Source organism: Homalodisca vitripennis, chromosome 1 (genome assembly GCF_021130785.1).
Source record: "Homalodisca vitripennis isolate AUS2020 chromosome 1, UT_GWSS_2.1, whole genome shotgun sequence".
NCBI lineage: Eukaryota > Metazoa > Arthropoda > Insecta > Hemiptera > Cicadellidae > Homalodisca > Homalodisca vitripennis.
Window position 1 is genome coordinate 182,009,973 of NC_060207.1, and position 26,667 is coordinate 182,036,639.

Consider the following 26,667-nt stretch of genomic DNA (forward strand, 5'->3'; position numbering starts at 1 on the left):
TAACTTAATTGAAAGAAGAGTCTTTGTTCCAAAACTATTCTTTAATCATGGTCTTTACAGTAGTGTATACAACACAAACTTTCACCAGAAAACAAAATTTTTTGCAAGAAACCAACTGTAAGGACTTCTTCACCAAATTGAACAAAAAATCACTCACAGGGCAAACACTTTGGCTAAACAAAAATGACATCACACTATCACCACTCTCATTCCAAGAATTTGTTGATCGAGACGTTCACATTTCCTGAACTCAGAACATTCACCGGTGAACAATACAATACTTACTGACATTGTTCGACGAACAATGGTCATCTAGTGTGAATGCACCCGAGATTAAAAAATAAACAAACATGTTTTATTGCACCTAATGCACTTGACTTTTTTCTTATATTCTCTTTATCTTTGATTTTTACAAGCAAAGGATTAACGTATAACTGTTTAATTTACTCCGTTACATTATTTATAAGACAAAAACTTAGTGAGTTTCTGTTGTCTTAAAATGTTTTTATAATATGATAATCTTTTAAATGTAACATAAAAAATTGTAATTATATCTGATTTTAAAAGCAGTCTTATTATGCAAAACTTTAGGTTCTTATATATATATTATAAGGTACCTATAATTGCAATGTACCAATGTAGCCAATTAATTTGCTACACTTATAACTAATCAACTAAATGGTGTTCTAAATAGTAATTATGGAATTAATTAGGCCAAATAGAAAAAACTTAGATTTGTAAATATTATATAATTCAAAATTGTTATAGTAAGTAAAAACATTAAATAATTTATAAATTGTTTGGCCTAATAGATAGATTTAATTAAAATTGTAGCTACAAACTTGTGAATGAGTTTCAAGTTGATATAAAAGTTAAAAACTTCCAAATATCTATTGAATAAGTTCTAAGATAAAAATTAAGTATAATTTGTTTTTCTAAATAGAAGACCTATAAGAGATGAAATAAAGGTAGTGTGACTCACACGAAAGCATGGATGACACTAAAATGAGTCGGGTCAAATGTTGGGCAGGCATATCGTTAGTTCCAGTAGCCACTTGAGTTCTCAAGTGTGACTTTATTCTATTGTCTTACTAAATAGTAACATCACGCTGAGGGATCCATGACTCATCTCTTTTTTTTTTTTGAACTTCTTTAATTAAGTAAAAATAATATCTTTTACAGTTATATACAAGAGATTTAAATAAAATTGTATATAATAAGATCAAATTAAACAGCTCTTAAAGTATAGGATCACTAAACTAAGCAATTATAAGTTATAGATGCTTAAATTTAAGTAACATTAAAATTTTATTAATAGTGAATGACTATTATCATTTAGTCAAATACAACTTGTTACACACTAAATGCAGGTTTCAAAAGTACACAATGAGTTGTCACAGTTCTTATTAATTTATATTCAAAATTAGTCAATATTAGCATATTTTAAACACAGAGCAACTATCACATCTGGATTACATTCCACTATATGAACACTTGTTGTGTTGCCAAAACGTCAGCAAACGGCTGGACAATTTCTCGAGTGGCGAAGTAGAAAATGAGACCAAACGTTATGGAGATCGGGAGAGCTGGCAGCGCTTTCTTGAATATAGCCAACAGCAGCAAGGTGAGACAAAGACCCTAGCAAAGGAAAGAGAGATGAGTTTTCCTGTTTAATTAATACACTAACTTATTACAGATTTGTATTTCATTTATAGTCAAATATGAAATTAATTCTAAAATGTAATAAAAACAGTATGAAGCACAGATAGCAAGAGCATTGCAATTAAATACACAAATTAAATAAAAACAACACTTTGCATTTGGAATTTCTGTAAATAATACTCCATTCAAAGTGAATGTTCAGAGTAAAGAGGGGATATGATTTGGCAATAGTTCCGATTTAAATCTGTCTACTAGTGACGGTCAAATCCAGAAATTTGTAAAATCAAATCTGATTCCAAATCCTACAAAATGCATTCCTAATTCTTGAATCCTAACAGGTTTTTTAAATGAAATCACCCACCAACCAATTTCAGCCACTTTTAAACATAAGTAGACAGTCCCAATAGCACAGAAAGAAATTCAAGAATACCACTAGATTTTAAATAGATTTGTAGAAGTTAAAGAAACTGCTACATTTTAAAAACTAAGTCATATACTATTTTGGTTTGATAGATTATAAAATGGGTTGATCCAGAATGTATTCCTTTTAATTTAAAATAAATCTGAACATACATTTGGATTACTTAAAATTAAAGAAAAATTCATAAGATCTCTACGCATAACAAACCAATAACAAGACATAAATATACATGTCCTGTATACTATTTCCTATAGAAGACATATTTACACGACTACACAAATAATCAACTAAACGAAAATTAGTGATTGTGTTTGTTTACCTCCGAGTAGCTGAACAGTTGAGTCTATGCGTTGGGTATAAGATGCTGGATAGTAAACCATCACTAATTTTAGTTTACCTTGCAATTTGTATATAGTTGTATGAATAAATTCCCTTTAAGAATAAATGTATGTTTATATCATAATATTTGTTTTAAAATGGTTTGTAATGTTTTGAGATTGTATACAAAAATAACAAATTTAACATTGTGTACTTTAGCTAATCCAGTAATGCTATTTTAAATACATATTACAAGTACACATATAACCTTTCAAGTAAGGCATACATTCTGAAAGCTCATTTAATAATCTATGAAATGAAAGTTTTTGTGGAGTTCTTTAGTTTTTTGAACGTCATGCATCGTGATATTATTTCCATAGGCAGGGTAACAATAATACAAAACTGATGACTAAAGACTGCATGAGCTGGAGTTTTATAGGCTCAGGCCACAAACCTCTAAACGGATACAAACCCGTCAGCCTGCCAATGGCGCGCACTGGTTATTATGAGACACTGGTCTGCAAAATAGAGATCACTGCTTAAAATGACTACAGAGAGTTTTGACCTTATCACAAATTGATAGGCTCTTGCCACCAAAAGTGATCTCTAAACCACTCTCATTGAGGGTCTGTGGTGGTTTTGTGGTGCTATATGTAGCAGAGAACACTTTCCTATGTTTAGTTTGAGGCCATTTTCGGAGGACCAAGACAATATCTTGTCAAGGTCAGTGTTCATTTGAAAAATGACATCCTGAAAGAACTCAGAATCATAGGACAAGTGAAGCTGACAACCATAAGCATATAAATGTGGCGTGCAGCTCTGGACACAAGTAGGAAATTCTGATGTGCACAGGTTGAAAAGTATGGGCCCCAAGCATCTCCCTTGAAGTTCACCTTACTCCCTTAAACTTTGACTCATATTCTGTTTGCTTAGTAGGATCGTACCCACTCAATTGCTTGATGCGTGACCAACTCTGGTTGGTTGATTTGTAAAATGTATTGAATTAGTTTCCCTCAAGAGTCAGTTTAAATACTTAGTCTCATTGCTTGTTTTTGAGAGCAAGTCTATATTATTATCTCTTAAATATACATAAATATGTACTTGAACAGCCAAGTCAACAAAGAAAGAGCGAAGGAAAGGCTCAAGAAGAGTGTATCTCAAACTTGAGGAATTTATAAACTGCTAAAATGCCAAACCTCTTTCTCTTTAAGTGCATGACAACACAGAGAAAATCAATACCAGGGTCCACTTCCTTAGGAAGTGAACACTGCTCATAAGTAAGATCCCCCTTGATATAAAAAACCACACTGCCACCAGCCGACTTGTCAGATTGGGCTTTGTATCAACTCAGTCTTTCCTCAGCATATTGTAACCTGGTAATTATAGTTATCAGAGAGCGTGCCAGAATGAGGTCATGTTTCACCAACAACAAGAACATCAAGATTAAAGTCGAACTACTGATTGATTATATACAGAGAGCATTATTTATAATACAGTTCTACTTGTAGATAGCTAACTCCACTCTGGCCTTCCTAGGTGCATCATTGTGAATCATGAGATCCTTCCCAGAAACTGACAATGAGAGATAAATTGCACTGATTGATTATATACTGATCTCCTGGTTTGCTTATTTGTCCCATTTTAACTTTATTATAAGAGAGGATAGCAAACACAACTGAAATCAAATTATAGTTTTACTTTATTACTTTGGCTAAACATTCATTTTTTTTATGAAGAATATTTAGTATTAGTCCTTGAGTGCAATATAAAATCTTAAGTTGTCAAAGTCGTCTCTAAATATTAATGTTAACATTAGTTGTACTTACGATGAGAATAGCTACAAAACAGGCCAGAGTTGTGTTCCAATCTCCGTATGAAGATGCTTTTCCAACAAGGACACTGTAGAAGATGAAATCTCCAAGACCAAGTTTTACACCACCTTCAAATGAGAAAGAAAATACATCATATAAATTAAATACATTTATATTTTGTCTCCATCAATCTTTTAATGATCTTATTTAAATTCAACCTGTATCAAAGTCATAAGCTCTTTTATTTAAACTAGTACAATAAATAAATGAACAATGCAAAACAAACAATATAAAATAAAGTTACTTCCAACCAGAGTTTGGGCATGTCACAAAATTCTGAGGAAGAGATCAGATTGCAGGTCTCAAAACATAGCGTTACTGATTGTTTTTTATCACTAAACAATGGCAAATGTCCGGAAAAATTCTGTTTCCTCCAATTATCATGTTTTAACATTCTTGGATAATGGAAACTTGAACCAAAAATTCGTTCATCATTTTCTTTTATTTACTCAGTCCATTCAAACGTTAATGGTGCACAAAACCATATTGATTAGCAGGTTTTGTTTCCGAGTTCAAATCATAACATTATCACAGGATATTTCCATTTTTAGATTAGATTGGATTAAACTTTTTCTGAGGAGGTTGACCTACATTTAAATATACTAAAATTAATATTTAAATAAAAATCATAAAAGAGAATGAGGTAATCCTAGATTGAACTTATTCTTTGATATCAGGAAACTTTGAAAAACTTTTCTCCTGGGGAGTTAATTAAACTCCAACTGGATGTATTTCTTAGTTTAGTATTCACAAAGATAAATGAGTAGTTACTTACGTTCCTCGTCGTCGCTACACGTGAGAGGAAGCTGAGAAGGTCCGATGGCATTGTCAGAGGTGGACGCAGGGGTGGGAGCAGGCTGATGGCGATTGTTAGTGTAGCTCCTACCGACCTGCTGGGCTCTGTGAGCTGCCCGCTCCTCATGACTCTCAGCCCACTCCTGTGTGAACCCACTCTCTGGGTCTCCTGAAACAGGAACATTGGTAAAAATTTTGTACACCTAGATTTGGTATGATATAAAATTAAGTACTTGTGTATCCTAACAGCATTTTTATGTTTATTCAATAGTACATTCAAAATATCGTGATGTTCTGAGGCAACGAGATTAGATAATGGAATTTTCACATCCGTGTGATTTCTGTTAACCATCAGTCCATCAATACAATAAAAATACATTTTTTAACATTTTTTGTTTATAGTAATACAAAATTTATAGACCAGATTACAGCTGAGACTGAGAAGGTGTTGTTTTCACAACATATATACAATTGACTCCCACTTTTCAGAGGGCGAAACAACTGTGTTGCTGATTAATCGGGGTAAAAAATTTCAGTGACAACAAAATATAATTAATTGTATGGTAAATACAAGTTAAAAACGATTGTCAATCAACTTTTTAGAATTTTACTTCATTTTTATTTCAATTGAGTTTTAACAATACTAATTTGTAAATATCAGATAAAGAACTGCCATGCAGCATTTGTAGATAGAGAGGTGAGATAATGTTTAAAAGTAACAAGCAGCAGCTTGGAAGTGTAGTGAGTGAAAAAGGAGTCATAATAAAAACAGACAGACACTTGTAGGCTGCACACCAGTCACTGGCTGTGTCTGCTTGCCTGTTCACTATAGGTAAACCGCTTACAAAGACTCTGGGTGATTTGAGTTCACGCAGGGTGGGGTAAATACACCTCTGCCGATTTGATGCCGCCCTCTCCCAGTATCCCCACTATTGCACGGTGCTCACTCTATCGAATCATCTGACTTATCCGGCTCAATCGGTATCATTCACTGCTGCGCTCCGTTCAATTGAAACGGTCAGTGCAGAGTTATTGAGCCTTCCCGCTAGAACAAATGAACGACAGAACAGAATGACCGAATGGACGAAAGGATCCGTTTGCAAAAAAGTGAACGGATAGGGAAAGAAACAGCATATCGTAAAGTTAATGGATAAATATATAACAATAAATGTATTGTTTCAGGTATCTAGAAAATGTATCTATTAAAACTGATTTAAAAATGTAATTGTTAGTTACCTGATACATTACTAAATATTTTTAATGTTTAATACTTATGAACAATGGACTTGGTTCATTCACGCGCCTTTCATTTATTATAAGTGAGGTTATTTCCTTATAAATAATTTAAATAAAGTACTAAAATTTAAACAAATTGTTCGTTTGAAAATAGTTTATTTTTATAAATAAAAATATATTTTAGACATGTAACCAATTAAGTTCCCACCACTTTTCATAATACCCAGACTTCCTACTCCCCAGTCAAGTTATACGATTACGGTTTTATTCTTAATCGGCTAGCAATGAATGAAAGGAACGACTGAACGATTGTGGGGACCTAGTGTAACCTAAGGCATAGAATCTATAGCTTTAGTAAATTCCATATAATGTTATTTTTTATGGACAAGGGTTTTAAAATGAAAATTTATATTCTAATATTATATGGTTTAACGATTCTTAAAAATAATGTATTTGATTTGGAAAAACAATATCAAATTTATTCAGTTGGCTTTGAGGTGAACCGGTCTTTTTAAACACTCTGATACAGATCACTTGTTCACCTGCCCGACCCATTCGAATTGAACTGGTCAAGAACCAATGACACATCTCTAATGACCACTGCTAGTGCGCGACCTACCTCACAACAAAATGAAAGCTCCTTGGATACGTATATGGTGCCTACCACAACTACACGTGTCTGTTTAATAAAATTTAACACTTAAACTGCGACATTTGTATAAGCCTACACATAAAAATATAGTTACAGAACAGGTAAATAGCAGCAAAACAAAAACTGTGAGAGCGAGACACAATCCAATCAGCTGATAAACAAAGACAAGAAGATGCTGGTACCGCTATCCATCCCCTGCTCGCCACACCACCCTTCCCCCCCCCCCCGCCGGAGGGGGGCTCCTCCTGGGTGATGCTGCTCAGATATTTGCTTCTGCGCAGGTTTCTTTTCAAGCAGGTTTATCTATAGTAGCAAGTGTTTTAATTGCTGCTACTTTTAGACTCCCCCTTTTGTTTTCGAGGGTTTGAAGGGGAGGGAGGGATTGCTGACTGAGCTCAAGGTCACGCATGGAGCAGCAATAAATCACTTAAGTATTTGTTAGGTTATTTGGAGGCGCAAGATGAAAGTTTGCTTTGAGACAAACTGGTTTTGCAGAAGTTACATTCGACAATAATAAAGAAATCTACTGCAAATCACAAATGCAACAGTTGGTTTTTTCAGACAAAATAATAAGTAATCATAACTCATCAATTGCAAATCTTATAAGTTGTTTATTAATTATTGTGGGTATTAAATTGAGTAACATGTTTTATTCTCAACTAACTAGGCAACTTTAAATCCTCTTATTAGGCCAGTTTAACTGAATACCATTTTATTTAGCAAGTAATTGCTAGTTTAACCCTTTTACTGCCGGCCATTTTTTTATTGTACCAGCCAAAATTGCCAAGGAGGAAAATCGCTGTCGTGCATTCATTTACAAAAAATGCTGTATCTTTTTTATTTTTCGTTAGATTTGCATGAATTTTTATTTTATTTACTCGTATTTAAATGCTGTTTTTTTAAATAATATAAAGACATTTTAATTTGAAACAAACTCATTATTTAATTTTAAAAATTATGTAAATAAAAAATAAATAAAAAAATAAAAATTGTGTTTGGCATGTGTTAATTTATTTTTAAAATTATACTAAAATTATGAGCATGATATCATTATAAACTAGAGCAATTGCTTAGAACATTTACCAAATTTGAAGGTGTTACCTTGAAACATAGCTGCACTATTAGGATTTTCCCAAAACTCAACATTCCTCAAATTCTGGACATTGGATGTACACTGCGATGTTTCACACGAAAACACTTTTTCTTATACTTCTGTTCATTCATTAGTTTATAAAAAGCAATAACACACAAAAAGTATACAAAACCCAAACCTGATTTCTACATATTTACAATATTTAAACGTGCCTGATGTAAGTTTTTAGCACCTTTGCAGCTGCTGTCCAAAGCAGGTGGCATCCACACCTCTATTGCATGCCACACAAATGGTCCTTGATTTTTTTCTCGACCCACCACTAGCTGTGCTTATTTTGCTACAAACAGAGTAGTTCCTTAATTTACTCATTTTATCCTTGATCAACAGAATAACATTGTAAACAACAACAACGAACGAAGATTTCAGTAACATAACCCGATCAACTGGTATTGACAGCTGTCTAGGTAGTTCGTCAATTCTAGTCAAAGACGACAAAAATAGAAATCCAAAGTTCTTCAAATGGCTTCTTTCATTATCCTTTGCTCCTAAACAACCAAAATACCGGATATTTCGGCATTTGAACTTAACAGTAGCCAGTAACAATAAAAAATACAGACGTCCGACATATCGGACGTTGGCGTTTTCGGCAAAAATGCCGACGTCCGACATGTCGGACGTCGGCAGTAAAAGGGTTAACATTGTTAATGGCTCCCTTTGTTTTAAGCGTGTTTTTAAGTTAACCGTGGCAGGCTTGCCATTGATTATATGTTAAAATCACTCAAATTCAAATTCCTTTATTGTCATTTAGCATACAATGCATACATAGCATACATAGACTATGTCGCAACCAACCTAAGAATAAAAAAATATAAATCACAATTTAAAATAAACATTAAAAACAAATTGTTTACAATGTTATGGGTCTCCCATAATAGATTAGAATAAAAATGTATACCAAGAAGCTTTACACTGTTGACTTCATTAATGATATGGTCAAGGAAGATGAGTAGGCCAACACAAAACACCTTCCCCTCCACCTGCTGAAGAATGTAGATAATCTAAAAACACTTACTAGGTAACTACGATAAGCAAAGAGCAAAAAGTTTGTTTAAGTCTTACACTACAAATTAGAACATGTTTTTTTCAGTATTGTCAGTGAATTGGGTGATCTTATAATATGAAAAATAAATAATGAACAGAATAAACATCAACATTCAACCAGATCGATGGAATGGTTGTTTTGAAATAATTTGAATTGGGAAATTTGAAGTTTTAGATGACAATGGAATTGTTTACAATGTACCATAGATAAAAAGGGGACTGATGAATACAAGGGATTCACCCAAAGTTTTAGACGACAACAGAGTTGTTTACAATGTACTATGGATAAAAAGGAGCTAATGAATAGAAGGGTCCCAACCCATCACTCAGAGACTGAAATAATGCTATCTATAAGGATAGTGTTTGACATGCAAGAAGAAGCCAATACAATGTACATTCTTTTACTCTGCACGATACAAAATATTACTGTTGGCGTAAGCTTTACTGTACAAAATTAAAGAAGCAAATAACAAAAAGAAACCTTTGAAGATTGACTAATGATACAAAAATCGCACTATTTGAAGGGATTTTCAAATTCAGGGAAATGGCTATATTTTAAGAACTACAAGTCATATCCTCTACTAATCACTTTACACAAATTGGTTTTTCAGAAAATATGCTTCTTATTTTAAGCACAAATAGATAAGCATGGTGTACAAACATAAACATAGAAAGTACAAACTTCAAGTCAACTATTATTTATAAAACTACAATATTTCATTATTTTTATTATCTATCTATGATTCTTGCCACACCAAGTACGACGAAAACACAATGTTGTGGGTGGTGGTCTTTTTTAACTGCCAATCAGTTGTTGTTCATGAATAGACATGCCACGATGCATAAATATAGACATACTTTACACAATCCAGGTGTAAAGACTTTAGGGTTGATGTAAGATGTAGGTACCCACAACTACAGCTACCACTGTACCACCAGCAGCACAAACACTGTATGGAACTACTTTTACTAAGAGAAAACACATACTATAAATATAACAAAAATTTGTAAAATCTCTTCAGAAATTTTGAAGTAAAAGTTTCAGTTGGTTGGGTGCATTTCTCTGGGCCAAGCATGGATTCTTGCACATACGTAGGGAAATATTCACCTGGACTAGTGGTGTTGGGGCTGGTTGTGTTACTAGAACTCTCTTGTTGCTGGCTGGACGAGTCTTGGGTGTTCTCAGCTGTCATCTTCACCATGCTGTACACCACCGTCGCTGCCAATATGACACAAATTAAATACAAATTTTTAGGTGTATGAATACACTCTTTTAACAAATATATCTAGTGTAAATGTGGCAAACTAAGTGAACAGTTTACTGTAACCAGTGTGAGTGTCTGCCCTAACTACACACTCATCTGGACTCCAGGTGAAGGTTTAACAAATATATCTAGTGTAAATATGGCAAACTAAGTGAACAGTTTACTGTAACCAGTGTGTGTCTGCCCTAACAGTACACACTCATCTGGACTCCAGGCGAAGGTTTAACAAATATATCTAGTGTAAATATGGCAAACTAAGTGAACAGTTTACTGTAACCAGTGTGAGTGTCTGCCCCAACTACACACTCATCTGGACTCCAGGTGAAGGTTTAACAAATATATCTAGTGTAAATATGGCAAACTAAGTGAACAGTTTACTGTAACCAGTGTGAGTGTCTGCCCCAACTACACACTCATCTGGACTCCAGGTGAAGGTTTAACAAATATATCTAGTGTAAATATGGCAAACTAAGTGAACAGTTTACTGTAACCAGTGTGAGTGTCTGCCCCAACTACACACTCATCTGGACTCCAGGTGAAGGTTTAACAAATATATCTAGTGTAAATATGGCAAACTAAGTGAACAGTTTACTGTAACCAGTGTGTGTCTGCCCTAACGGTACACACTCATCTGGACTCCAGGCGAAGGTTTAACATTACAGCAAGTATCATTGTATGACGGACAAACCTCAAACAACACAGCAGAAGACTCACTATTACAATTTAGCCATTCATGTAAGTTACTCACATGAATAAATGAGTGCAGGAAATATCTGCTCGTTCCGCTCCTGAGCAGTTTCAACAAGAATCCTCAATGGACCCTTAGGAGTAAGTACTGCAACCAAATCTGCAAAAGAAAATATTATTCTTAACCTTTTTCATTTGAGATTAAAAAATTCTAAACTTTTATTGGTCATTAAATAATCTCAATTACAACAGACATTGTCATTAACCCTCCGACTTATAATAAGAAACTCCAACTCCGACTTATAATAAGAAACTCCAAGAATGATACACTGGTTTTTGTCTTTGTACAGCATATTTTTGGATATTTCTTAAACATATATGGTAAATGCTAAATAATCACCGTATAACCTATACAGTTCGAAAGCACGTGAAATTTCCTTTGTGTTTAGTGGTCTTTGGATTTCTCGTAGTCTGTATTGAACATTAGTCTACATCGCTTTCATCAGCTGTTATTTCCAGTGAAGCGTATTATGCCTTGTTGGTTGTTGCTAAGATACGAAAGTGTAAATTTCACCATTTACAGTGTATTTTGTGCTGTTTTCTTTGCTATATAGTTATCAATTCGTAGTTATATAGTTACTAATTGTTTTGTGTGTGTGTTATTGTGACTTTTTGTGCTATATTTCAATATCTTATATTTTTTGTAAAAAATGTAAGATGTGTAAATTTCACCATTTACAGTGTATTTTGTGCTGTTTTCTTTGCTATATAGTTATCAATTCGTAGTTATATAGTTACTAATTGTTTTGTGTGTGTGTTATTGTGACTTTTTGTGCTATATTTCAATATCTTATATTTTTTGTAAAAAATTTCTGTTTATTTTCTTCGAAGTATACTTTAGAAGCTGTCTCATATATATATATATATATATATATATATATATATATAATATAAAATATAAAATTAGATTGTAATGAATATGAATTCTCTGATTTGTATGTGAAAAATATATAACATTTCGATAGCAAAAGACTAAGAATATTGTTATATCTAAGAATATTGTCAAAATCAATTCATCAAACACCACTATGGATACACGTACTGCCCAAAAAAATACATACTTTACATTTTTATCAAAAAAATTTTGTGTTGTAAATAAGTGTGTATGTTATAATCTTTTTGTTCACTACAAAACTGTGTATATTTTGTACATTTACAGTATCTTCCTATCTCAAGTCATATGAAAGTTACATGGAGTGAAACATAGAAAACAAAAAATTTAAAAAACACGTTTTTCAATTTATATCCAAAGAACAAAAACAATACTCGAGTAAGTCGGAGGGTTAAAAGAAAACTATATACATTTTTATAATTCTCTGAGGCTCCTACTAGATTTTATGGAACATTTTTTAATTACTGAATTTTCAGTTAGTTACTGGGGTTATCATAGAGATAGATTATGATAGTAATTTAGTTTACACAACGCTTACCACTTAAAGTTTATAAAATTGAGTTGTTAAGTTTTTGAAGAATAAACATGTGAGAATGTTATCAGTCCGATACTCACCCCAAATGGATATAACGCCGAGCACCACCCATGTTGTCCACTCCGGGAGGTACTTGATGAACACGAGGGCCATGAGAGCTGCCACGAATATCAAGTAAGCCTGCTGCATACGTAGGGGACCCTTCCAGTGGATGCATATCATACCCATCGTAGCAAAGTTCCACATCAATAAGCCAACGGTGAAGTAGTCACACGGGATGTTGTAAGCTCGTAAGATTTCTCTACACAGCAAATGTCTCTTTGCTTATTCAAGTCATATTTCTATTCTATTTATGTTATAGTTATTTCTACCATTTAACTTTAAAATCCTGATTCCAAACCAAACTTCTTTTTAATTTAATGCCTCATAAATAAAGAAACTTTTGAATGAACTGACAAAGAGTGTATCCTAAACTTCCAAAACACCTTGGGTGGATGTTATCAAACATATGATTTTTGTATGTTAATTTTCATTCTGAATACATATACACATATAAAACATACATATGCAAACATATTTAGTTCAATTATATACTTTTTAATATAAATTGTAAAGCAACGTACAAAACATTGAGAAACTAATCATTTAAACTTCACAAGATGGATGTACAAATATACGAAACATGTAATTTAATGTAGTCCTATCTTGCTTGATTCTTTTTGTCTGTGGGTGTTTTCTACGAGAGATTGATAACTCTAAAATGATCATAAGTTAATGTTACAACATGGCATGAATATCTATAGATAACCACCTAATTTTCAGATAATGATACGAAAATAGTGTTGCTATCTTTAAAATTGTGGCTATTTCAAAGCTGCCAAATTTCACAAAAACCAATGTAAGAACAAAAAAAGAGTGTAAAATTACAAAATTATTACTACTTCATTTGTTATAATCAGATAATAAATAACTGAGAAAATGCATTTTTACAGCTGTTGAGCAACAACAATTTTAGTCTTAGATCAACATTAAACATCACAAGTGAAACTTAACATAAAAACACCATAACTAACAACCTTTAACCCTCCGAGCGTCCATCGTCGATATTTTCGACGACTCGGACTTTCACTAAACGTCATTGTCGAAAATTTCGACTATGAACATTCATGTCTTTAAATTCATTTTACGACGCCAATACCGGTCAAATCGCCGTATAACCTATACAGTTCGAAAGCTCGTGAAATTTCCTTTGTGTTTAGTGGTCTTTGGATTTCTCGTAGTCTGTATTGAACATTAGTCTACATCGCTTTCATCAGCTGTTATTTCCAGTGAAGCGTATATGCCTTGTTGGTTGTTGCTAAGATACGAAAGTGTAAATTTCACCATTTACAGTGTATTTTGTGCTGTTTTCTTTGCTATATAGTTATCAAAATTCGTAGATATATTCAAGATTCAAGATCTTTATTCGTAAATGCAAAATACATTTTTACATTACACGTCAAAATACTAAAACTATATCTAACTTAACAAATCTCTTACACAGTAAAAACATTTATCAAAAAAGTGTGTCTTTAGTTTTTTTTTAAATAAACGTAGATTTTGCTCATTTTTAATATTCAATGGCAATGCATTGAAAGCTTTTGCACCCAAGTGGTATGGACCCCTCTCAAATGCGCTAGTACTATGTGCAGCCACAGATATCAGCCCTCTTGATCTGGTCGGATACTGATGGTAGTGTCCATTGCTTACAAAAAGCTTTGGATTGCCCTTAACAAAAGAGCATAGCTCGTACCCCACCAGACCCGCCAGAGTAAGTATTTTTAATTCACCGAAAAGAGGTTTACAAGTTTCGAATCTCCTACGTCCTGAGATGATTCGCAAACACCATTTCTGGAGGACAAATACTCTATTAAAATTTACTACACTGGATGGACCCCAGAACATTAACCCGTACCTCAAAATCGATTGAACGTGAGAAAAATATACTGTTCGTAGAACCTCTTGGCTACAGACCTTGGCGAGACGGCTGAGAGCAAATCCCATGGTTCGAAGCCTTTTGCAGACATGTTCCACGTGGCCACCCCATGTGAGCCTATTATCGATATATAAACCCAGAAATTTAACTGAGATTTCTTGCTTGGCTTCCTCGCTTCCTAGTTTGATAAGACCCTGGATATTAAACTGGTTTGTGTTCCCTAGATGAAACTGGATGATATTAGTTTTGCTGATGTTTAATTTAAGTTTATTTAAATTGAACCACTGATTTAAACTTTGCAACTGGATGTTTGAATTCGATATAGCCAAATGTGGGGATTTATTGGAAACAAGAAAAGAACAATCATCAGCAAACATCGTAACTTTGAGGTCTGTTGAAATTTTTGGAAGATCGTTTACATAAATGAGAAATAATACAGGACCAAGAATAGAGCCTTGAGGAACACCACAAGTAACAGCTCTATATGATGAGAAAACTTTATTTTGGCCATCATGGATTTGGACGGTTTGATTCCTATCAGACAAATACGACTTCATGAATTGAAAAGAGTGACCTCTAACTCCATATTTTTCTAGTTTTCCAAGGAGAATATTATGATCAACGGAATCAAACGCTTTGCTTAAATCACAGAAAACACCAAGGGAATGAAGTCTATTGTCCAAAGAAAGCGATAGTTCGTTTATAAAATTGAAGATGGCTGATGTAGTGGATTTCCCTTGGCGGAAGCCATGCTGCTGAGTAGAGAGAATGTTGTTGATTTCTAGGAAAGCCACAAGTTTTTGACAGACTATTGATTCAAGAATTTTTGAGAAGGACGATAGAACTGAAATCGGTCTATAGTTTTCTGGTAGTTGTTTACTGTGAGATTTGTAGACTGGAATGATTTTACTGATTTTTAAGAGGTTTGGAAATATACCTGAAGATAAACTGGAATTACAAATGTGAGAGAATACAACACTTATAGAAGGAACAATTTTCTTTAACACTGTGCAAGGAATCTCATCCACTCCAGCGGCATTTGTACTCCTCAGCCGTCTCACCGCCGTCTCAACCTCTGAAACTGACACCTCAGAAAGATACATACTATTCATACAGATATATAGTTACTAATTGTTTTGTGTGTGTTTTATTGTGACTTTTTGTCCTATATTTCAATATCTTATATTTTTTGTTAAAAATTTCTGTTTATTTTCTTCAAAGTATACTTTTAGAAGCTGTCTCATATATATATATATATATATATATATATATATATTATATTTTTTATTTTTTTTTTTTTATTTTAATTTCTTTACTTCTAAGGTAAGGGGATTATTTTTCTAACTTTATAGTTATACAGTCTGAAAGCTCAGTTCTTTGCAGAAAAAATGGTATATAACACTTTATATTTAAGTTAATATTTAGATTTATTATAGATTTTACAAAGAGAGCCAGTAAAACCTCACAAAACAGGTGTGCACTTCATAAAATATGATGGACGCTCGGAGGGTTAAGTATTTTATGTAAACAAAAGAAATAGTTGGTTTAAGTAGTAAAACATTGTGCTGTCTTATAAGCCTTTAGATTAAATTAAACAAAAGACTAACATCAAACCTAAACTAAACTATAAAGTGCATGTATTTTGTACTAATATTAAATAGCTGTTTGAACTTGCATAACGTTGGCTTGACCAATTAAACAAGTAACACATTAAAAATTAAACTAAAATTTCATAAAGCTAACGATCTTTACTTATTTTACTCAAAAAATAAATAGTTGTTAAGTTAATAGAGTTAAGTTAGTCTGACCTTTAAGAGTGTTAAGTAACAACAATAAACGTGATACAATAAAAGTACTTAAAACCAATATGTGTGCAAATCAAGTGACTTACGTTAAATAGAGATAAGAAAATATGGACAGAAGCATCAGAGAAGACAAAATCAGCCACACATGAATAATCTGGAAATAAAATTTATATTAAAACAATGTGTACACTTACATTCTTTGCACATAATATCTAATAATGGACATTGTAAAAACGTTCAATTAAAAAATGCTAATTATCACTACTCTTACTAAACCTTTTGAGTTTAAATTACATAATATATTCCATGTTTTATAATATACTCATTTGTAAGTTTTAAATCAAATACCTCAGTATACCTAAAGTTGATTAAAGAGATTCATTTTTAATTTTGTTATATTAATCACATAAAATTGAATAGATATTCGTGCATATGTAATTTCCAAGTATGATGAAATGAAACATTACAGTCCAGAAGCCGAGAGCTAATTTGGATAGTATAAGTACACAACCTGGTTTTTCTTGAAATAAATAGAGGAATTTCCCTTAAAAAGAAGTTGATTGGAAGCCATGTTAGTTTTTTCAAAGTGGGAGGTTATCAGAAGAATTAAACGATAATTCTTTTTCTGAACATACTTTTTTTAATTACACACTTTTTGATACCTTCCCATTTTGAACTAGTGTGGCTGATGAGCGATTCTTTTTTGGGGGAAAATTAATTTATCAATTACAAGAAAAACCAGGTGGTGTTCTTATGCAATGCAAATGGGCTCTTGGCTTATTTAGCTACATGACGAAAAATTCTGATATAACTAGAATGGTGGCAGGAATCGTACGCAGCTTGTATTAATTTTTTATTAAATTGGGGGGTGGGGGAATTAGTTTTCTAACTGAAGAGGGGATAGAAAATCCAACAAAAAAATAATCATTAATAGTTTGATATTATTATTAAAATTAATGTATACAATATTAATTAAAACATTGCAGACCAATAAAATTGCATTTTTGTCTTTTCTTGTCACACTTGACAAATAGAGCCTTAAGTTAGCTACTCTAATAAGCTTTGGTACAATCGTGACAAAATTTGTTCAATTATAAAGAGTGACAACTATATATGGATTTAGTCATTACTATTGTATAGTAGTAATCATAATGAACTCTTCAGTGGTTTGGTATGGTATGTATAGTTTAGAAGAAATCATATTGAGGAACTTACTTCATAGCAGCGATATTTGTACAGTAGAATGAGGACAACTGTCATAATCACAATGACAACCATTAGGATGAGAGCATTGGCTAGGGCATTCCATATTTTGGTCCCAGAATCACTGGATTCTTCATGAAAAGGTGTGTATACTCTGCAAAAAAGGATGTTGATGAAATTGTAAATTTAGGTATATACAATAATTAATTATAATTAATGAGTGACTTCAGATTCTCTTCCAATATATTTTGTTTTTCTTTGTAAATATACCTAAATTCTTATTAAGATCTATAAAATACTTTGTGAAATATTTCAAACTAAGACAAAATTACTGTCTTAAATGTTATTTGAGGAAAAAAGGTCAAAAAGGACTCTCAATGCCATTTATATTCAATTATAGTTCCCATGTTCCTTGTAACAAATAAACATAGCCCAATTTAACAGTCTACTATTATAGAACATGGCACTTAAAGGCTTTAAATGGGTTTACAACTCAATTGTATATATTGTATAAACAAGAGCTAACATGCTAACAAGAGCTCTCGCTCTCAAGCACTTAACATTCTTAACTTCAACGGAAATACCACCAAGACATTATCACTAAAGCTAAAAACACTCACATTGTTGAACTGTTACAGTCACATATTTACTGTCACACTATAAATAAATAAATATTTAGTTAACAAGGAACACAATTGTGGTATGTGCCTGCTAGACACATGTTATGGACTTCAGACAATTGACAGATCAGTCCATTACAGTGATTTTTTTCAATATTTCTTATTAAACAGCATGTATGGTTTAGACACATTCACTTAATCCTCAGGTCTGACCTGAATCTCTATTCATACACTGAACGAAACTCTCAAAGAGCTCCAAACAAATATATAAACTTTTCCAACACTCTTAAGATTAACCATGTGAATGGCAAGAGTTACTCAGAATATACAATGAAAAAAATCTCTCATACTCCGAAGCATAATTTGTTGCAAGCTAAATATCAAAATGAAGATTGTGAGGATGGTGTTATCAAAACCCTGGAAAAACACTTGCATTTTACCGATCATTTTCAATAAAGAAGTGCAATTGGGAATTGGTGATGAAAGAATTCCACCATTAATACAATCACCATACCGCCTTATCAATTTATACAATCTTTTGTATAATAGTTATCTAGATTTACCTGCAACCATTGTTTAATATAAACAACAAACATACAATTTGATACAGACGTTCCATAAACCATATAGCTTCCACTGTCAGTTGTGTCTCTTATCAAACAAAAACAATAAAAACAAACAATTTGTTCCAAAAATTTCAGGCACAAGACATTTTAGTTGGTAATGCTTGGCGTTCATCAATAATCTCGAACTTCTTAATTAATTATAATTCTACATTCATTTAAAATAAGTTAGGCCTAGTAATACAATTTAAGTCAATATAAGTAATGCTGTACACAAATCTACTTACAAGTACACATCCTTTGTTTTGTAAAATCCGACGGTATTCATTGTCGCCACAACAACCAGCATGCACAGAGAGACGGGAACAAATAGCTTGATGACATGAGCTGCTCCATACTTGAGCTCCTCCTCATCATCCCAATCCTGTGGAGGGCCATCACTCTGTGAGTGGTCTGCTATTGGTTCAACCGGGGAATTACTGCCAGTGTTGCCACCTCGGTCCCCTCCAGCCCGCTGCATCAGAGAAACATTTAGTTAAATGTGAGTATTGCAGTCCATCAAATTAAGGTTACAGAATTGTAAATGTCTTTTCCAGAGTCATACTACTGAATAGAATATATTTATTACATTGACAATATATTCATTTTTTATTGCATTAATTAATATTAATATCATTTTTTGAAGATATTTATCTTACTAACAACTAAACCCATTCTCTAGACTTTCCATACAATTGCATGCAGGAACACATTCATACATACAAACATTCTTGGGATCAACACCTAAAATTACAACACTGTCATCAATATCGATTTCATTGTGTTCCATGAAGTTGTCAAATAAATAAAAAGCACAGGACATTGTATATTGTTTTCATTGGGTTTTGAATTTTTCAATTGTTTTGTACATTTAGTGTTTCATGGAGAATATTATTGAGCTAGATCTCAGTTTCAGAAAAGAGGCACTCAAATGCTGCTGTTCTATGCTGTTAGCCACGAAAGCGGTCCCGATCTCTTGTCTTTTGTAGACATTACACACTTAAATAGACAGTAAGGTGCATTTTCTAAAATATACAAGCTGGGTAGAGTTAGCAAGCTGACCTCCCTGAAAGCACTTAAAAAAGACTCTATTCGAACACAATCTCAACATGGTTTATTTCTGATTAGATTTGGTAGTGTATTTATTTTAATAAAGAAATAGTCATTGTTCTTTCTGTAGTGAGTGTTGTTTTCCTACATATTTAATGTAAAAGTTGTGAGTGCACTTTAAAGTATGCAACTATAATGTGTCAGAATAAACAGTAAAGACAATGTGTTATTTTCTTTTACTTCTTAATAGGAAATTGAATTCTCTGTGCACTTTCATTTTCGGCTATTCCCCTCCTGCTACTTAGAATAATATGTGCTTTAGTGAGTTTGTAATATTTTTAGCTCTCGGTGATCAGCCTTAGCGTTTTGGAGTTTTATTATTTACTGATAAGTAGTATCTGGAACGGCCACACTAATGGCCCGAGGGATTATTGTCAGCCCGTTCAATTACTAGTTCCTTTTACGAGTTTTTTTTTTTTTTTTTTTAATATACAGCACGTATAGTGGCTAAAGTAAACATTTACCAAAATTATTCAGACCTCTTTTTAGTGCAAACTAATGTATTAAAAAAAAATTTAGGATAGGAGAAGATAAATTACGGAAGTTATGGTAGTATAACAGGTTGGCTCTTGAGAAGGCCAGTCAGCCCTCTGGTATGCAAATCAGTCCTCACGTAGGCTGGTTGGCCATTCTGTAGGACATTCGGCCTTCAGGTAGAGTAGTTAACCCTTGAGTAGGTCTGACGGTCAGGTGGTTAGGTTAGGTGGGTTTTCATTAATTAGTTTATTTACTGTTAATTTAGTATTTTAAAATATCAATATTAATTCTAAGTTGTAATAATTCTCTTACGTGTTTTGAAAGTTAAGTGCAATAAAACCCAATTTATAATATATCTAATTTATTGCACTACTTTAATAATAGAGAGTATTCTTAAACCTGAAAGATGAAGTTCGAATCCTAATGATGAAAGTGCTAACTGAGAAATTAAATTTTTTTAAACCTTTATTTATACAGGAAAAGTTAGGGCTACATTGCCTCATAGATCGTAACTTTAATTTGCGCACAGTCTCACTATCATCCATCTGCCAGTGTTACGTCCACAGCATCTCAGCCTAAACCTGCCTTGGCTAACCGCTTAAGATACATAACTTTCAGTTATGCCATAAACTGGGAACGGCTATCAATGGAAGTAAATAGGGAAGGGCATTCCACAACCTACAAGCCATTACATAGAATGACTTATGAGCCAGAGCGAGTGCTTCTTACACTTCCATGAGACAGGGATTTAAAATATTCATAAAAATATCTTGGAAAACCACCTTTTAATATTGAATGAACTAGTTTTAGAATTTTAATAGATCATTGCTCTTTTAATTTAGAATATTTGACTGAATATAGTATGGCGCGATGTACAACCACCATCTAAAATCGTAACTGTAACGTAAACAGTTAGGTTAGAGTTATTTGCAGCTTCTCACTAAGTACTATGATCATATCATTGATCACAGAATTACAGTAATTGAAATGTAGAAGTACAAGTGATTTAGTCAAGAGCAGCTTGATATTTTCCAGTAAAAATAAACAATGTTAAATCATGTGTATGGTATTTGAGTGATGGCCGCTAGAGACGGGAAGTACTGTTGTCTGTCAATACCTATTACAAAATACATATTACAAATACAAAGTAACGAGATATATAAAAAAGTTAATTCAAATTTGACTATACAACACAATTATTGAATACTAAGTCCTTATCTACTATTTATTATAAGGCTATACATACGTACCTAATATAAATATTAAAAGTCGAAGGTAATCATAACAAGCGCTCATGTGATCTGACCTTGAATTTGAGTCACATTCCAGATGGTCTAACGTCAGATCACATTGTAGGCTTAGGACATGATCTAAAATCAGAAAATTACTGATCGGCAGTGCTCCTGGCCATCAGTGCGGGCTTCGGAGGGGCTCTCTGCACACCCCACACTGCTAGCTAAAAAGGAAAACATCTCTCGAGATAGTACCCAAATTCAAGCTCAGTTCATGTGAGCGTTTGTAAAGGTTATGTTTTAACTTTGGTAGTTCTTCTTCTATGGGGCGGCATTTGCCATGCACTTAAGGCAAGGACAAGGGCCTTTTGTCCACCCCGGAAGCACACCATGAGGCTTACCAGTCTATGATGTCAGCAGTTCCACAAACCACTGAAAACAACCTATCAGATCCTCCTGGGGAAATTCACCATCCTTATCCAAACTACCAAAGATGGCATACCGCTCCCTTGCTATTTGGGTACTACTAATAACATATTTACAATAACCTAATCTTAACTTACTTATATCGCATAAAAACATTACATAGTGTAATATTCCATTCCTAACCTCATTACTTGCACGAAATGGCCTCAGCTGTTAAGGGTTACGGAGTAACCTAAACCGGAAAATCGTTATGAGAACACCAAATCAGTCAGTGCAGCTGTCACTAAAATAACAGTATCCCTGTAATAGGTTACCACTGAATTACCTGTTAATGACACTAATACTGCCCATCAGTAATAGCAGCATGTACAATAGTTATGTATATGCTTATTTGTGTCAAACACGTTAATTCTTCAAAATAGTATAAGAAAGTAAATGTTATACTGTTTTGTTTGTTACATTTTATAAATAGCCTACACATAGCTTAGATTGTTCTTTATTCACCATAAAATTATTACTTTTTATACTGGAATTTGAAATACCTATACCATAATTTGGTTTAATCCTTTGAGTGCCGCTGGCATTTTCTCAAGTCATATGCATACAGTACCGGGCTGTGTTTTACATACTTGTAAGCTTTTGGGAAATCACTGTGTAAAATAACTATCACACAGATTTCCATACTTTTGTTACTGTTTTTTTCTAATGAGATAAAGAATATGAGACATATTGTTACAAACAAAATTTGCTTTATAAAAATATAAAAATTTCAGTTAAAAAAGTTTTTACTTTTTTATAAAATGTTTAGTTTTAACCTAATTTGAGTGTGTATGATATTTTTTAAGATTTTTTTTTGCTTTACACCATGATAAAGACCATAAAATTCTAAATAAAACCCATGTATAATATATGATTCTACAATAAAATCAAACATGTCATTATATGTATAAACAACATGCTGCCCGGTACGACATTTTGTAAATTGTACTTTTATTAGTCAGAGTTTAGAAATTACATAGTAATAGTGTAGTTTTCACAATACATCAAATAAAACATCAAGATACCACAAACAAATATGATTAGTAGGCCTAAATCTAGAGACAAATACTTGCTAACATTTCTTTTGTATGAGTGTCAGGAACTTTGTAAAAACCAAAATAACCCTATTATATTTACACTGAAAACTCACATTTTACGCACGGACACAACTCAAATCACTACACTACTTTTATAAATAAATACGGTAAAACACTGCATAAGTTATTATTTTAGTTTGTATTTACTCAAATTCTTGGTTATCGGCACATAAACAAGAATGGTTATTTTACACAATACGATGATATGTTGTGACTGGTAGACAAAATCATCAAGTAGGTATTTTGTTATTATAGCAGCCCAATATTTTTGGATGAGTTTTCCTTATAGGAGACCAAAATAAACTTCATTATAGGTTCCTAATACTTTCCTTCTTCCATAACGAACAAAATACTGATGAATCATACTTCCTATCACCAACTCGTCAGCGCATACGCCTAGACAAGTGACCCTTCAAGTAGGCCTAGACTTAAGAATCACGTGTCACTTTCAAATAATAAAATGTCATTCTTTTAGTTCTTGTTTTCATTGATTGTCATAATAACTTGTAAATTTCAAAATACGTTAAAAAAGTGTGTTATATTTAATACTGTCATTTATGTTGCCCTGATAAGGAAAACTTGTCCAAAAATAGTGACCTCTTGATAAGTATCCAAACAACATACGGGTTACAGACAAAAGAGTAAGGAAAAAAACATAAAACCTATATTTATTGATAGTTTGGAACCCATTGAATATAGCTTTTTGGTCAAAATAAGCTTGTACTAAATAAAATATTATTGAAATATGAAGCATCAAAATTAGCGACGCCGGCACTTTATACACTTTTCGTACAGTTAAAGTTAGCCTAGTGACGCTGCGGTACTCAAAGGGGAAATTATAAGATTAAAGGCCGACATGGAAAATCATGAATTTGACGTAATCAACGTATTCTGCTCATCCTCCTGAACAAAAAGTATACATGGTCTTAGAGGGTGCAAGTGACAAATAACATGATTTTAGAGGGTATATACATAAATAGTTAAGTTCTTAATGTTTTAATGTTCTGTTTGTGTGCTGTGTCTGGATATCTGCAAATATTATCTGCGGCTGGGACTGATAGCGAATGTGTTATCTGAGCACTCTGGGGCAGAAGTCAGAGATAACGTGTACTGTAGGTTGAATCGAGGGTAATTCTAAGCAATATATGGGTCAACCTAGATTTGTCTCATATTACAATATAATGTTCCAATAGTCAATTAGAAAAGGAAATGACTAGAATTTCTTGCCGGAAAGCAGTTATAGGGAGCAGGCAACCGCGAGAATTACCTATTAGTGATCAGGGGCACTGACGTGATCTGGGCTTCAAATTTGGAACTACTCGAGTTAAATCTTTTTCTAAAAGAGCAAGCAGCGCGAAGCGCTGCGCAGCGGACAAGCATCGTGCGTGATCTTCGTATATACTGAATTGATTCAGACCAAAGGAATGACACAGATTCCTTTACCAGATTTTTACGGAGATTTTGTATTGGGAGGATTATATTGGTTTACTTTGCTTTCCAGCATGTAATTATGTGTTTAAAATTGTTTTACATACATTACCTACATTATATTGTAATATGTAATAACAATTTATCAGAAATTTTTAATAAAAAAAGGATCACGCACGATGCCTGCCCGCTGCGCAGCGCTTCGCGCTGCTTGCTCTTTTCGAAAAAAAATTAATTCGAGTAGTTCCAAATTTGAAGCCCAGATCACGTCAGTGCCCCTGATCACTAATAGGTAACTCTAAGCAATATATGACCGTCTGGCGGTTGCCTGCTCCCTATAACTGCTTTCCGGCAAGAAATTATGGTCATTTCCTTTTCTAATTGACTATTGGAACATTATATTGTAATATGAGAAAAATCGAGGTTGACCCATATATTGCTTAGAATTACCGAATCGAGTGAGAGCGTGACAATCATGGGTCAACCATCCACTAGTTCGACCAATCGTAGTGAACTGTGTGTCATAAATATTATCTGCGGCTGGGACTGATAGCGTATCTGTTATATGAACACTCCGGGGCAGAAGTCAGTGCTTCACTAGATATCGTGTACTGTAGTTTGGATCGAGTGAGTGCGTGACGATCATGGATCAACCATCCACTAGTTCAACCAATCGTAATGAATTGGTGTCTTAGTGTTTTGACGGGCATGTTAAGAGTTTACGTTTTGACCGAAACGAGATTATTTCGTTTCTGTACATTCTGTGGAACACACTAATGGTAAGTGTTCTCTATTACTGTCTATTTATATATTTATATTAGGAGTATTCATGATTTATTAAGTTTTTTACACAGTACATAATTGCCTTTCCATTACAATTCAATTTATATTTCTGATCAGCCCCGTGGCCGGAGGCACTCGTCTCAACTCGATAACAACTAACTAATTTGTAGCTCGAAATTTAAGAAAACCATTGTTCATTTGGATCAAAATTCTGCTAATTTTAGAATAATTTTTCATTTGCAAAGATGGCGTCGCATCCGATGACGTCATCATGAGGTTGAATCATGGTCACGTGATGCCCGATGTGGATGTAGAAAATGGAAATATAGCTCCGCGCTTGAACAGTTGTTCCATTTTTTATGTTCTAGAACTTCATTATTTCTCATTTGCACCCCGTCAAACCTTATATTGTTTTGTTCTGTAGGACAATTCCAATAAGTTAATAACGCGAAACTCATATTTTCCCGCTCCTGCCGTTAATGTGACAATTACCCTTAAAGGGTTAAATAGTTAAAACGAGGAGTCTTTACTCATGAATATCGGTGATTCGAGTGCTGGATGCTTATTATACTGCCACAGATAAAAGCAATAGAACATTTGATAAAATAACGGAATAATAAGTGTAAGTCACTTATTAAAAAGTTGAAGTTATGACAGCAATTCCAGCCATTACTTCACGATACCAACAAATCAAATACCATACCAGGAATCTATTATGAGAAAAGCCTATGGAAATATACTTACTGCCCTGCTGGTAGATCCTGAGATACTGCCTTGGTTTGGTTTTCTTTTCCGGCCAACTCTATCACCAACTGAATCAGGCCGAACTTCAACAACATGACCATCCATGATTAGAGCAGTATTCTCATTTGCCAATTCAAAATCACTATCTGACATCCAAGTGTAATTTTGCAAGAATTAGTGATCGAGTGATTTTTTTTTTAAATATAATTTACGATTAGATAAGCTCAATTATTGTCTTCTTTATTTTATCCTTGTATTAGTCACAGCATCGAATGTTTTACGCATAGTCAATAAGATAACCTAACACAAAACACTACATTATAGAACAGTCGATTTAGGAAGAACAAATATTAATCAAATTTATAAAAATAACAACTATTTAAAAAGTTACAGTGCCAGACGACCTGAAATTCTTTTGTACACAGATACAAAACAAATCAAACAGATTCAAAGCACCCAGACTAATTTCTTCACAAATGAGTAATGAAATGAAATGGAACACTGCTACTGGAACTGGACTAGCATCACTGTCATAGGC

General features: G+C 33.3%; 1 protein-coding gene across 1 annotated transcript; it reads right to left on the bottom strand.

Moving 5' to 3' along the window:
- Positions 1–1,132: 1,132 nt before the first annotated feature.
- Positions 1,133–26,667, bottom strand: LOC124352842 (presenilin-2). Its single transcript, XM_046802544.1, has 10 exons — positions 26,130–26,667; positions 19,042–19,268; positions 17,584–17,725; positions 16,455–16,522; positions 12,669–12,889; positions 11,163–11,261; positions 10,258–10,368; positions 5,048–5,236; positions 4,228–4,340; positions 1,133–1,638 (listed from the first exon to the last, which is right to left on the bottom strand). Exons 1-10 carry the CDS (start codon positions 26,280–26,282, stop codon positions 1,483–1,485), a joined length of 1,479 nt encoding a protein of 492 aa, XP_046658500.1. The 5' UTR covers positions 26,283–26,667; the 3' UTR covers positions 1,133–1,482.

What these genes read in the sequence shown, in the direction of transcription:
- LOC124352842 (XM_046802544.1), bottom strand. Translation starts at nt 26,282, where the DNA reads ATGTCAGATAGTGATTTTGAATTGGCAAATGAGAATACTGCTCTAATC. An exon ending in CAGGATCTACCAGCAGGGCA is followed by an intron (nt 19,269 to 26,129) that starts GTAAGTATATTT and finishes TCTCTGATGCAG; the next exon opens with CGGGCTGGAGGGGACCGAGG. An exon ending in CCCCAACACCACTAGTCCAG is followed by an intron (nt 5,237 to 10,257) that starts GTGAATATTTCC and finishes TTCCTGTTTCAG; the next exon opens with GAGACCCAGAGAGTGGGTTC.